At 43.7% G+C, this 10,116-nt stretch overlaps 1 protein-coding gene across 5 annotated transcripts in view; it reads left to right on the plus strand.

Moving 5' to 3' along the window:
- Syt17 (synaptotagmin 17) overlaps positions 1-10,116 on the plus strand; it is an 82,724-nt gene that overhangs the window by 46,638 nt on the left and 25,970 nt on the right. For 4 of the 5 annotated variants that reach the window (XM_023704701.1, XM_004644485.2, XM_004644486.3 and 1 more), the window contains one exon: positions 2,129-2,284. In XM_023704701.1, the coding sequence (XP_023560469.1) occupies positions 2,129-2,284 (156 nt within the window). Of the gene's footprint in view, positions 1-525; positions 611-2,128; positions 2,285-10,116 lie in introns of those variants that run through there. The other variant, XR_002818792.1, reaches the window with a different exon arrangement.

Consider the following 10,116-nt stretch of genomic DNA (forward strand, 5'->3'; position numbering starts at 1 on the left):
CAGGTGCAATCACTACTGAAGGGGCCGGGGAGATAGCTTAGTAGAATAAGCGCTTGCCTGGCAAGCGCAAAGACCTGAATTCAATCCCTGGTTCCAAAAAAAAAAAAAAAAAAAAATCACTACTGAAGTCTAGATCTTCTCTGACACTTGAAGCCTTGAGAAAGGGACTTGCCTTTCAGACACTATGCCTGAGTAGAGGCCGTGCTGCAGGTACTGGAGGTGTGCCATAACCACTCATTCTAATCAGCAGCCATGGGGAGCACAGCCTGTGGGGTTTTCCCAGCTCGTTGCACAAGTACCATAAACCTTTGTGAATCCTAGCACCAAAAGACTGTTGTTAAGCGTCTGCTATTTTATAGCAAACCACTTCGCATATCACTCGTAATGAAACAGAGCACATTCTATATCCTGTGGCAGCACAATGATACTGTTGTATAACCACAGTCACTGGGATTCTTCAACTCAGTGATGGAAACACTGTCTTCTCTTAGGACAGTAGCCAAAGTAAATTACATTTGCCATCAGGTGACAGCTGAATCTAGAAGATGCCTTGTGTGCTCAAGAGCTATGTTATGAAACAGAGGTTGCAACAGTTCCAACAGCAAAGCAGGTAAAAAGGCTGGAGAGGCTCAAACGCCTCACTGTGTGAGATCTGTATGATAAAATGAACAACGCTTCTGGAGCCCCACTGCCTGAAACCCAATCTCAGTTAGATTCAGTTGGCTATTAGCAAACGATGTGGCCTTGGGGAAGTTACTATATGCCTCAATTTCTGCATCTCAAAAACTGACATAAGAACTGTGTCTTTTTCAGTGGATTGCTTAAACAAATATGAAGTCAAATAGTGTACATAACTGTTGTGTTACGAGTCGGTGCTGAAAGAAACGCCGAGACCAGATGAATATGGCTACAGAGGTCTCTTTGAGATTGGTCTCTCTCTTGGAGCCCGGAGCCAGGGAAACTTCTCAGTTATTGAGGGCCACAAACAGCTAAGGAATGTGCATAAGTAATTTGGTGCAAACAAACTGCCATCTGATTGCCTTCCGGCACTCACCAACTGTCTTACGTATCACTGGTTGGTAACTTTCCAGGTAAGGGAGCAAAGAACAGACAGGGCGCTGCCTCCAGGAATCTGCTACTACCTTGTCTCCAGCTTGCGGGAGTAACAAGGAACCAGTGTCCTGAGGCTCTGTCCTTTGTTGTTTGCTCCCTTAGTACAGTAAAGTTTTGAATGATATCACTACACATAACTATAAAAAGATATGAAGATGGTAATTGCAGCTCACCCATCTCTGCTTTCTTACATATGGATCATGGGCTCACGTTCAGGATCATGACAGACAGAAAGTCAAGGCAGGCTCTGAGTCTGATTCTGCCTCCACCAGCCTGATCTTATGCAAATCATTTTTTCATCTTGATTCTTCATTTTTCTCATCTATAAAATGAACTTCATACCCAAAACACGAGAGGGGTTCAATCAATATTAGATAACTGGAAGAAGAGAGAAAGAGGTGAGCAAATAAGGAGGTAGATAGGAAAATGATGCATAGGTAGTAAAATAAATGGATAGATGGGAGAATAAATAAATGAGAGAGAAGGAAGATACCTAGAGTGGTGACTGGGGAGGCGAATGAATGAAAGCATGAATAGATTACTGAGTCAACAGATGGGTTGATGGTGAAATAGGTGAAAGGATGGATGGATAGATGGTTGGACATCGATAGAAGGGAACTTGGGATAGATGATGGATGGATGGATGGATGGATGGATGGATGGATGGATGGATGGATGGATGGCAGAATGAATAGATAGAAGGATAATGAGGGGCTGGGAAGATGGCTCAGTAGAATAAGCACTTCCCTGGCAAGTACAAGGGCCTAAGTTCAGTCCCCGGTTCTGCCAAAAAAAAAAAAAAAAAAAGGATAATGAAATGATGATAAAGATGACCTGACAAGTGGATGGGAAAATAGATAGATGGATGAATAAAAGGATGAATGGATGGATGGACTGGGAGATAGATGAAAAATTGTATGGATGATGGACTAGTATGTAGATGAAAGAATGGATGGATGGATGGATTATGTTGATATGATCGCCAGTATTTTGTGGTGTTGTGTCCTATTTTCAGACCCATTTGTGAAGATCCAGCTGGTTCATGGTCTCAAGCTTGTAAAAACCAAGAAGACATCCTTCTTAAGAGGCACAATTGACCCTTTCTACAATGAATCCTTCAGCTTCAAAGTTCCCCAAGAAGAACTGGAAAATGCCAGCCTAGTGTTTACAGGTGTGTAGCATCCTAGACCCTGATAAGCCCCAAGTAAGACATTTCAGTTGACTGTCCTAGAGACAGAAACCATCTAGAGAGTTGTGTTTAAAAACTTGATATCTGATATTCAGCTACCAGGTTCAGATTCACTTCCACCTATGAATATCATGGGCAGAATGATCTAGTACCAGTTCTGTCTCTCTGAGTCTTAAGTTTCCTCATTCATAAAATATATACAATAAATATTTGCATGAAGAGTTAAATGATTTACAAATACATAACTCCCTAATACACTAAGTCCTCATTGGATAGTAGCTTGGATGATGAGGTGGTGGTGATGGTGATGATTATGATTCAAGTTGTTTAAGTAGATGTATAAGTACTATTGTAGGATTTTGTCTGCTTGTCCAGAGTGTAATTTACTCCACTGTTTCCAGGGTGCATTAGTTACCTATTTTTGATAACTAGCTAAGTTTTCTCAGTGGCAACAGGAGAATAACAAATGGATTGTGAGTTCAAGAAGATCACCACACATATGGGTGCTGAGCACTGAGTGTGGCTCAGAGTAAGCAATCTCATACGTGTTCCTGAGGAGAGCTTTTGGTCCCTTCCTTATCCTTCCAGTTTCTTCCTAAAGGCACCCTTTTAGCGTGCTGGTGATACAGTGAGAAAAACTGATCTCAGATGGGTGACCTCCAAATGATACAGGGAACCTCCAAATGTCATAGGGAAAAATGATCTCCCGACCTGACCTGGATGAGTTCATGTTCTCTAAAACCGAAGAATGAATTTTAGGAACAAATGGAGGTTATGAGCAGAATAGATTTATTGAGGGAAAGAAAGCTCCTGTCTGAGAGAGGGACAGGAGGGTGGCCCGAGTGGGTTGTCCCCCAGGAAGCTGTCTCTTCAGGGACTTTTAAAGAGGAAAACCATGCGGTGAGGCGGGTCTAAGGTGGTGGAGAAGACATGGGAACTCACTTAGGTGGGCATGAGGTGGGATAAAACTATGGCAAACCAATGAGATTACAAGCACTGTTGCTCAGGTAAAATTGATTAAGTCCAGGACCAAATGGGGAGTCACGTAGCACGGGGCTTGAATACGAGACAGGGTCTCTTCCTGTTGGGGTTGGGCTAGTGACTCATTTGGGCTCTTTCAAGGTAACTGATACCTATTTAGAACATTAATCCCTGATGCCCATCCCTAGGGAAGTATGTAGCTGTGTTTCCTCTTTTGTCTTGGTCTTGAGGTGTGGCCCATGGGTCTGCCTCTTCCCAGTTGTAAAGTCACCTTGTCTTCCATCTTGTCTCCTTGAGGGCCTGGCCCTGTCTGACTGCCTATAGTATTTCTGTCTAACTCGGCTGCCTATAACACTGGCATGCATCATTCTACACCATCCTGGGTGCACACACAAACACATCATGGGTGTGGAGCTAGGTCTTTCAAAAAGTTATTCATGAAATGAGCGAGTGTACATTCAACACCTAATCTGGGCCAGGTGTGGTTTACAAGTGTCATGAACAGCACAGAGAACCAGACAGTCATTATCCCTGATCTAAGGGGGTGACTCAAGCATTCCAAGGATGTCCTGCTGACTCTTGCCGTTGTTTAATTAACAGTGAATGTATCCCATCCCTCCAGGCCAGTAAGACAAGTGGATTTCACTCTTTACTTTTAGTAACTCTTCAGTGCGGTTGCCAGGTGTACTGTGGTGAAAACAGAGATGATTCCTTGTGGGAGTAAGTTACTGTCTATATTTAGTGATTTAAAATTTGCCATGACAGAAAGAGTCATAAATCTGGAAAGCAAAAAGGAAAATATTACTGATTGTTCAAAGTGTTGTTTCCCTTTACCCAAATATCCTAAAGGAGACTGTCAACTCTCAAATGTGTGTCCTGGAATAATGCATTAGAGCAGTATTTGATAACACAAGTCAAAAGTTTCAAAAATCATAATCATTCTTTCCCCTTACTACAAATGCTAGGAATGTAGCCAAATGGAAACAAACAAGGGTATGAACAAAGGTTTAGATACAAAGATAAATAAAGTCATGTTGTTTTGTAATGTGGGAAACTAAAATCTATTCATTCATATGCTCAGCAACAGGAGGTTGGTTGTGCAAAGCTTAGTATATCTATTCAATATATTAATCACTGATAGGTGATTAAGTGGAGAAAGATGTTTGTAACACATAATTTAATAAAAATATAATATGATCACATTAAAATATTAAATGAAAAATTCCAGAAATAAACAACACATTCTTGTAAGTTTTACAAATATATTGGTTTTTTTTCAAATATATTGTTATAATAGCTCTTCTATTTTATTATTGGTTATTGTTGTTAACCTCTCACTATGCCTAGTAGATAAATGAAAGCCTTATCCTATGTATGTACCTAGGAAAAAGCATACATAGAGTTGCTGTTCTTCCCGAGTTGAGGCATCCACCAGGGTCTTTGGATGTATCCCTGAAGATAAGGGGAACAATTGTCTTATACCTTTATACATACTTTTAAAATGGCTCAGATATTTCTAATGCTCAGTTGGGGTTCAGAATCACATCTTTTGTGGGAATTCGAGCTGACTGGCATTTAACTTAAAGGCTGCTGGCTGGAATAACAGAAGAAATGGGGCTGAGCTGGTGCAAATCTAGGCAAAGCTGCAGTTCTCCTGAATGCAATTCCATAAGATTCTACTTGCTTTCCTTGTCAGCTGAGGAAAAGAGCTGTCACCTCCAGGCAGAAGATCTCAAAGTAATCCATTCTTGTATTTCTTTCTTTCTTTTTTTTTTTTTACTTTCATTTATTCAATTTTGATTTTTTATTAGTACATGTTAGTAGTGGGTAATGATCGCTTTTCTCCTGGGGAGTTGTTACATGAACGAAACACATCTGCTCTTCTCCCCTTTTCTCTATCTCTTGGTCCCCTTCCCAAATTGCAAAAGATCTCTGTCCCCTTTTCCTGTTATCTGTCTTTTAATTTGCTCTTTTTTTATATTTTGGGTTTGTCATATAGGAGAAACCACGTGGTATTTAGATTTGAGCGTTTGATTTATTTCAGGTATGGTCCCCAAGTGCATCCATTTCCCATAAATGACGCACGTCTACCTCTCTTTCTGGCAGAGTGGTGCTCCACTGTGAGTAAATCTTACATTTTCTTTATCTATCCATCTGTTGATGGATATACAGGCCGCGTCCAAGACTTGCTATTATGAATTGTGCTGCTACAAACCTGGGTATGTATGCATCACTGTACTATGTCTTTACATTCTTGTATTTCCAAAGTCTACTTAACAGAGTTCAGGCTGATCTGCATTTAAAGCATTTGCAAGAATCCCTGAGAAAAACTTATAATTAGCTGCTGGGCCAGGCTTTCTGCACAGTTCCCTTTCTCAGTCACAGGAGGACTCTTCTGCAGTTTTCAGTCAGGTCAGTTCTGTAACTAAAGTTTGAAAAAGAAAAGAGAGGAGGATTGCTTTTCAGTTCCTGAGGTAGGCACATGCATCCCTTAGGCCTTCTGGGAAACTCAGAAAGTAAAGTGGGGTTGGCTGCTGAAGTGCTTGGCCATTATTGGAAGTTTAAAAAAGAAAAAGAAAAAAAAAAAAAAGAAGGAAGGAAGGAAGAAAAAGAAGGGGAGATGAAGAGAAGAAAAAGGAGGAAGGAAGCAGGGAAGAAGGAAGGGAGAGAGGGCAGGCAACTCAATGGCAATTGTTCAAAAAATTAGAAATTGAATTGCTATAGAATGAAACTCCATTTCTACATATATAGCAAAAAAGAATTAAAAGCAGAAGCTTGTTTTTATTCACTAGTATTCATAGTCGCATTATTCACAATAGCTAAAGTGCAGAAACAAATCAAGTGATGGTTGAATACAAACAAATGAATCTGGTGTGTCTACTACATAGAAAGAAATGATCATCAGCCTGAATAAGAAAATCAATTCTGGGGCCTTCTACAACTTGGATGAACCCTGAAGATGTGCTGAATGAAAGGAGCCCATCACAAGGAGAAATGTTGAATGGTTCCATTCATAGGACATTCCCATTTCTATGAGGTGTCTAGAGCCATTATTATCATACAGAGACGAGAGTGGAGGTCCTTATGCTGAGACTAGGATGCAGAATGGCTTAGTGATTCATGGGCACAGTTTTGTTTGGGAAGATACAAAATGCTCTGGCAGGGGCCGGGGAGATTGCTCAGTGGAATGAGCACTTCTCTGGCAAGTGCGAGGGCCTGAGTTCAATCCCTGGTTCTGCAAAAAAAAAAAAAAAAAAAATGCTCTGGAGAGGCCGGGTATGATGGCTCAGACCTTTGATACCAGCACTTGGGAGGCTGAGGCAGGAGGATCTTTGTAAGTTTGAGACTAGCATGTGCTACAAAGAGAGCTCAAAACTAGCCTGAGCTGCACAGCCAGAGACTGTGTCAACCACACACAGAAAATTCTGGAGTAAGGTGGTAGTGGCCATTGCAGAGTAGTGTAAACATACTTAGCACCAATGAACTGTACACCACAAAAAAGTTAAAGTGGTACATTTCAAATGTATTTTACTACAATTAAAGGAAAAGAAAGGAAATGTGATTTGAGCTGCTCAGAACCGGAGAAAGTCAGGAATCCCTAGACGCTGATGCATGAGGCTGGTTCTTCTGAGAAAAGCTGCCATTTGTCTGCTGCTGCCAGCGAGCAGAGCACAGCGGTCAGGGGCTGACCCTGGACTCAGGTTCACGTGTGCTGCTCACTTGGTCTCTGATCTTGGTACTATCCTTGGCTTCTCTGCCTCAGCTTCCTCATCTATGAAATTGGCATATGTTATTACTTCAATGGGCTGATGTCAAAGTCCAAGTGACTAAATATGGGAAAAGGCTTCGAACAGCATTTGGCTCCAAGTAAGTGCTCTAAGTGGCAGCTGTTACTGTTTCTTGAAGAACAAATAGTAAAAGTACTTTGGCAGCCAGATGCCACCCTGAGGCTTATCTGGAAGAACACTGGTCCCCTTCCTGTCCTTGTCCTTCCCAGCATTGGCAGAGGTGCTCAGTCTTTGGTAGAGGTCAGTGTGGGGGGAAATGTCTGGGTTACAGGGGAACAAATGTCACATCATTTATTTTTGGCCCTCTCCCTCCTTCCGCTTCCTCTAAGTGCCTTATTTCTCAGTTGCCTGGCCTTCAAAAAGACACTCAGAAGTCTTGTTTCTGTGGTGGACTTAGTTAAAAGCCCCATTCCAGGAACATGCCTAGGACATGGGGGAAGGAGGGGCGTCACTGCCTGCAGGATCTGGTTTTTGGCAGATGGAGTTGGGAGGCGTCTTCTGGCCAGGAGTTGAGCAGGTATTGGTTCCTAGGATAGTTTGTTTTTGAAGTCCCACCATGTGCCTGGCTGGATGCTACCTACTCAGAAGGGAGCCAGACTGGGCATCATACTACGTGTGTACAATCCCAAAACTCCGGGAGGTTGAGGGAGGAAGGTGACAAATTGGAACATAGCCTGAAGAATTTAACAACTTAGTGAGACCCTCTCTCAAAATAAAAATCTTAAAACTGGACTGGGGATGTAAATCAATTCATAGGCCCTGGGTTCAAGTTCTTATATTGCAAAAAGAAAAAGGACAGGTATGCATGGTCCATGTTTTTATGGTGCTTGGTTCTGGTAAGGAAACAGAGGGAGACAGAGGGACATAAATCAACTGCTACATCAGCTAACAGTCAAACCATGAGTTGGTCTAGGAGTTGTGGAGAAGAGACATAGACTGTGTGCAGAGTATCTGACCGGGGGGCCGGGCGAGATAGCTCAGCTGACTAAAGCACCTGATTAGGCAAGCTTAGGCAAGCGCAGGAACCGTGGTTTGATCCCTGGCACTATGTGCCGTACCATTCCCAACCTTGCCCCCAGGGTGGGCTAAGCCAGCCACAGGTGGCGCAAACCTGTAATCCCAGTGCTGGGGAGGTTGAAGACAGGAGGGTCACTATGAGTCTGAGCTGCATAGTGAGACCCTGTAACAAGCAAATATATTTAAAAAGAAAAAAAAGTGTCTGACCTGTACTCTGTGAGGAGGCGACATGTGAGTTGGGAACCAAATGATGAGGAGGCAGTAATCAGCAGAGGGGCCCTGGGAGTAAGAGGACATGCAGCAGAAGGGTCTTGGGGGTAAGAGGACATGCAGGACTTCTGTTGTAGAAGAGAAATCCAGGCTGATTCATCCTTCGAGAGTGGGTGTGAATAGGAGTAAGCAGGCTGCCTGGGCCAGTGTGGAAGACCCATGCCCTGCTGCCCTTCTACCCTGTGTACTTCTGAGAGAGCTGCTGCCTGCTTGACCTGGGAATGGGCTTCAGTGGGAATCCATTAGGGGTAACCAGTGGGGGCAGCCTCGTAGTGCTGGAGAAGGGAAATCAGGCAGAGTCAGACAGGCCTTGCTCTTTGCCAACCCTTGGTGTTGCTGAGACCCAAACTGTCTCATGCTTGGGTGGCTCTAGGACCTGGCTAAAATACAGATTTGGACCTCCAGAGTCCAATCTGAGCAGGGGTACATTTCCAGCAGCTGGCAGAGGATGCTCATGCTGTAGTTTTGCAGACTACATTTTGGGATCAAACACCTGGAAGACCAGGAAGTGAATCAGGGTGAGTGATGGCCTTTCTATGCATGTTTGAAAGATGGGGCCAGGGAGATGGCTCAGTGGAATAAGCGGTTCCCTGGCAAGTGCAAGGGCCTGAGTTCAATTCCCAGTTCCGCAAAAAAAAAAGAAAGAAAAAAAAAAGAGTCCAACTGCAGCACAGGTCCCGGTCCTGCCTAACATTCAAATCCCTAAAGTAGACCATCTATTAATAGTGCTTGATTTGGAAACTGCTATGGTTCAACTATAGCCCCTAAATGTTCCTGTGTTGCAGACTACTTTCTAAATTCATATATTAGTGGTTGGAGGTAGGACCTATGAGAGGCAATTTGAATGTGATGAGGCCATGAAGCTGGTACCCATGTGATGGCATTAGTGGCTTTATGAGAAAAGGACCAGAAATGCAAGCTAGTGCTGTGTGCTTGCTCTGTGTCACTGGGGAATACCTTCCAGTATGATGTGCAGTGCGGTGCAGTGCCGTGCCGTGCCGTGCCGTGCCGTGCTGCAGTAAGAAGGCCTTCACCAGAACCCAACATTGTACTCTGAGTCTCTGCACCCTCCAGAACCTGAAGCAAAGGTGTGTTCTTGAATTCTTCACCCTTTGTATTCTGTCACAGCCTCCAGAAAGGGGCATGGGGTTAAGATAAGGACTTGTTAAAAAAAAAAGTCTTGGTGCCTGGGATCCCGGCCATAGAAGTTAAAATAACCAGAGCACCTGCTTTTCTGTTTTGCTTGTTGTGCATCTGCACTTTTCAAAGCTCTCACGAGGCTCCCTTGCACAGCCTGTGTTGGCCAACCTCGGGCCAGACTGTTGTGCGTCACTCCCTAACTTCTGTCTGCCTGGATCCTTCGCAGGCCCCACTGTGAGAGTGAGTTCCAAAGCACCTGCTCTCTTTGCCATAATTGCTTAGCTTTCTACACTTGCAACATCAAATTGGTTAATTGAATCTGCTGGGGTAATGAGATGGATGGGAACCCACCACAAGGATGGATGGGAGATCCAGGAGGCGGTGCTGCTGCCCTCTTGCCTGGAAAGACCCTGGGCCCAAAGAGCTGCAGGGGATGTGATTGAGAAGGGTTGTGGTTTGAAAAGGAGGAAAGTGGGGCAGCTGAGGGCATCCAGCAGAGGAGAGAGGACATTGCTGGTGATGTGGGTCAGTGGTATGATGCCTGCCAGAAAGCACAAGGTCCTGCATTTTGAGAGAGAGAGAGAGAGAGAGAGAGAGAGAGAGAGAGAGAGAGAGAGA

This window comes from Octodon degus, unplaced genomic scaffold (genome assembly GCF_000260255.1).
Source record: "Octodon degus isolate 3935 unplaced genomic scaffold, OctDeg1.0 scaffold00200, whole genome shotgun sequence".
NCBI classification, from domain to species: domain Eukaryota; kingdom Metazoa; phylum Chordata; class Mammalia; order Rodentia; family Octodontidae; genus Octodon; species Octodon degus.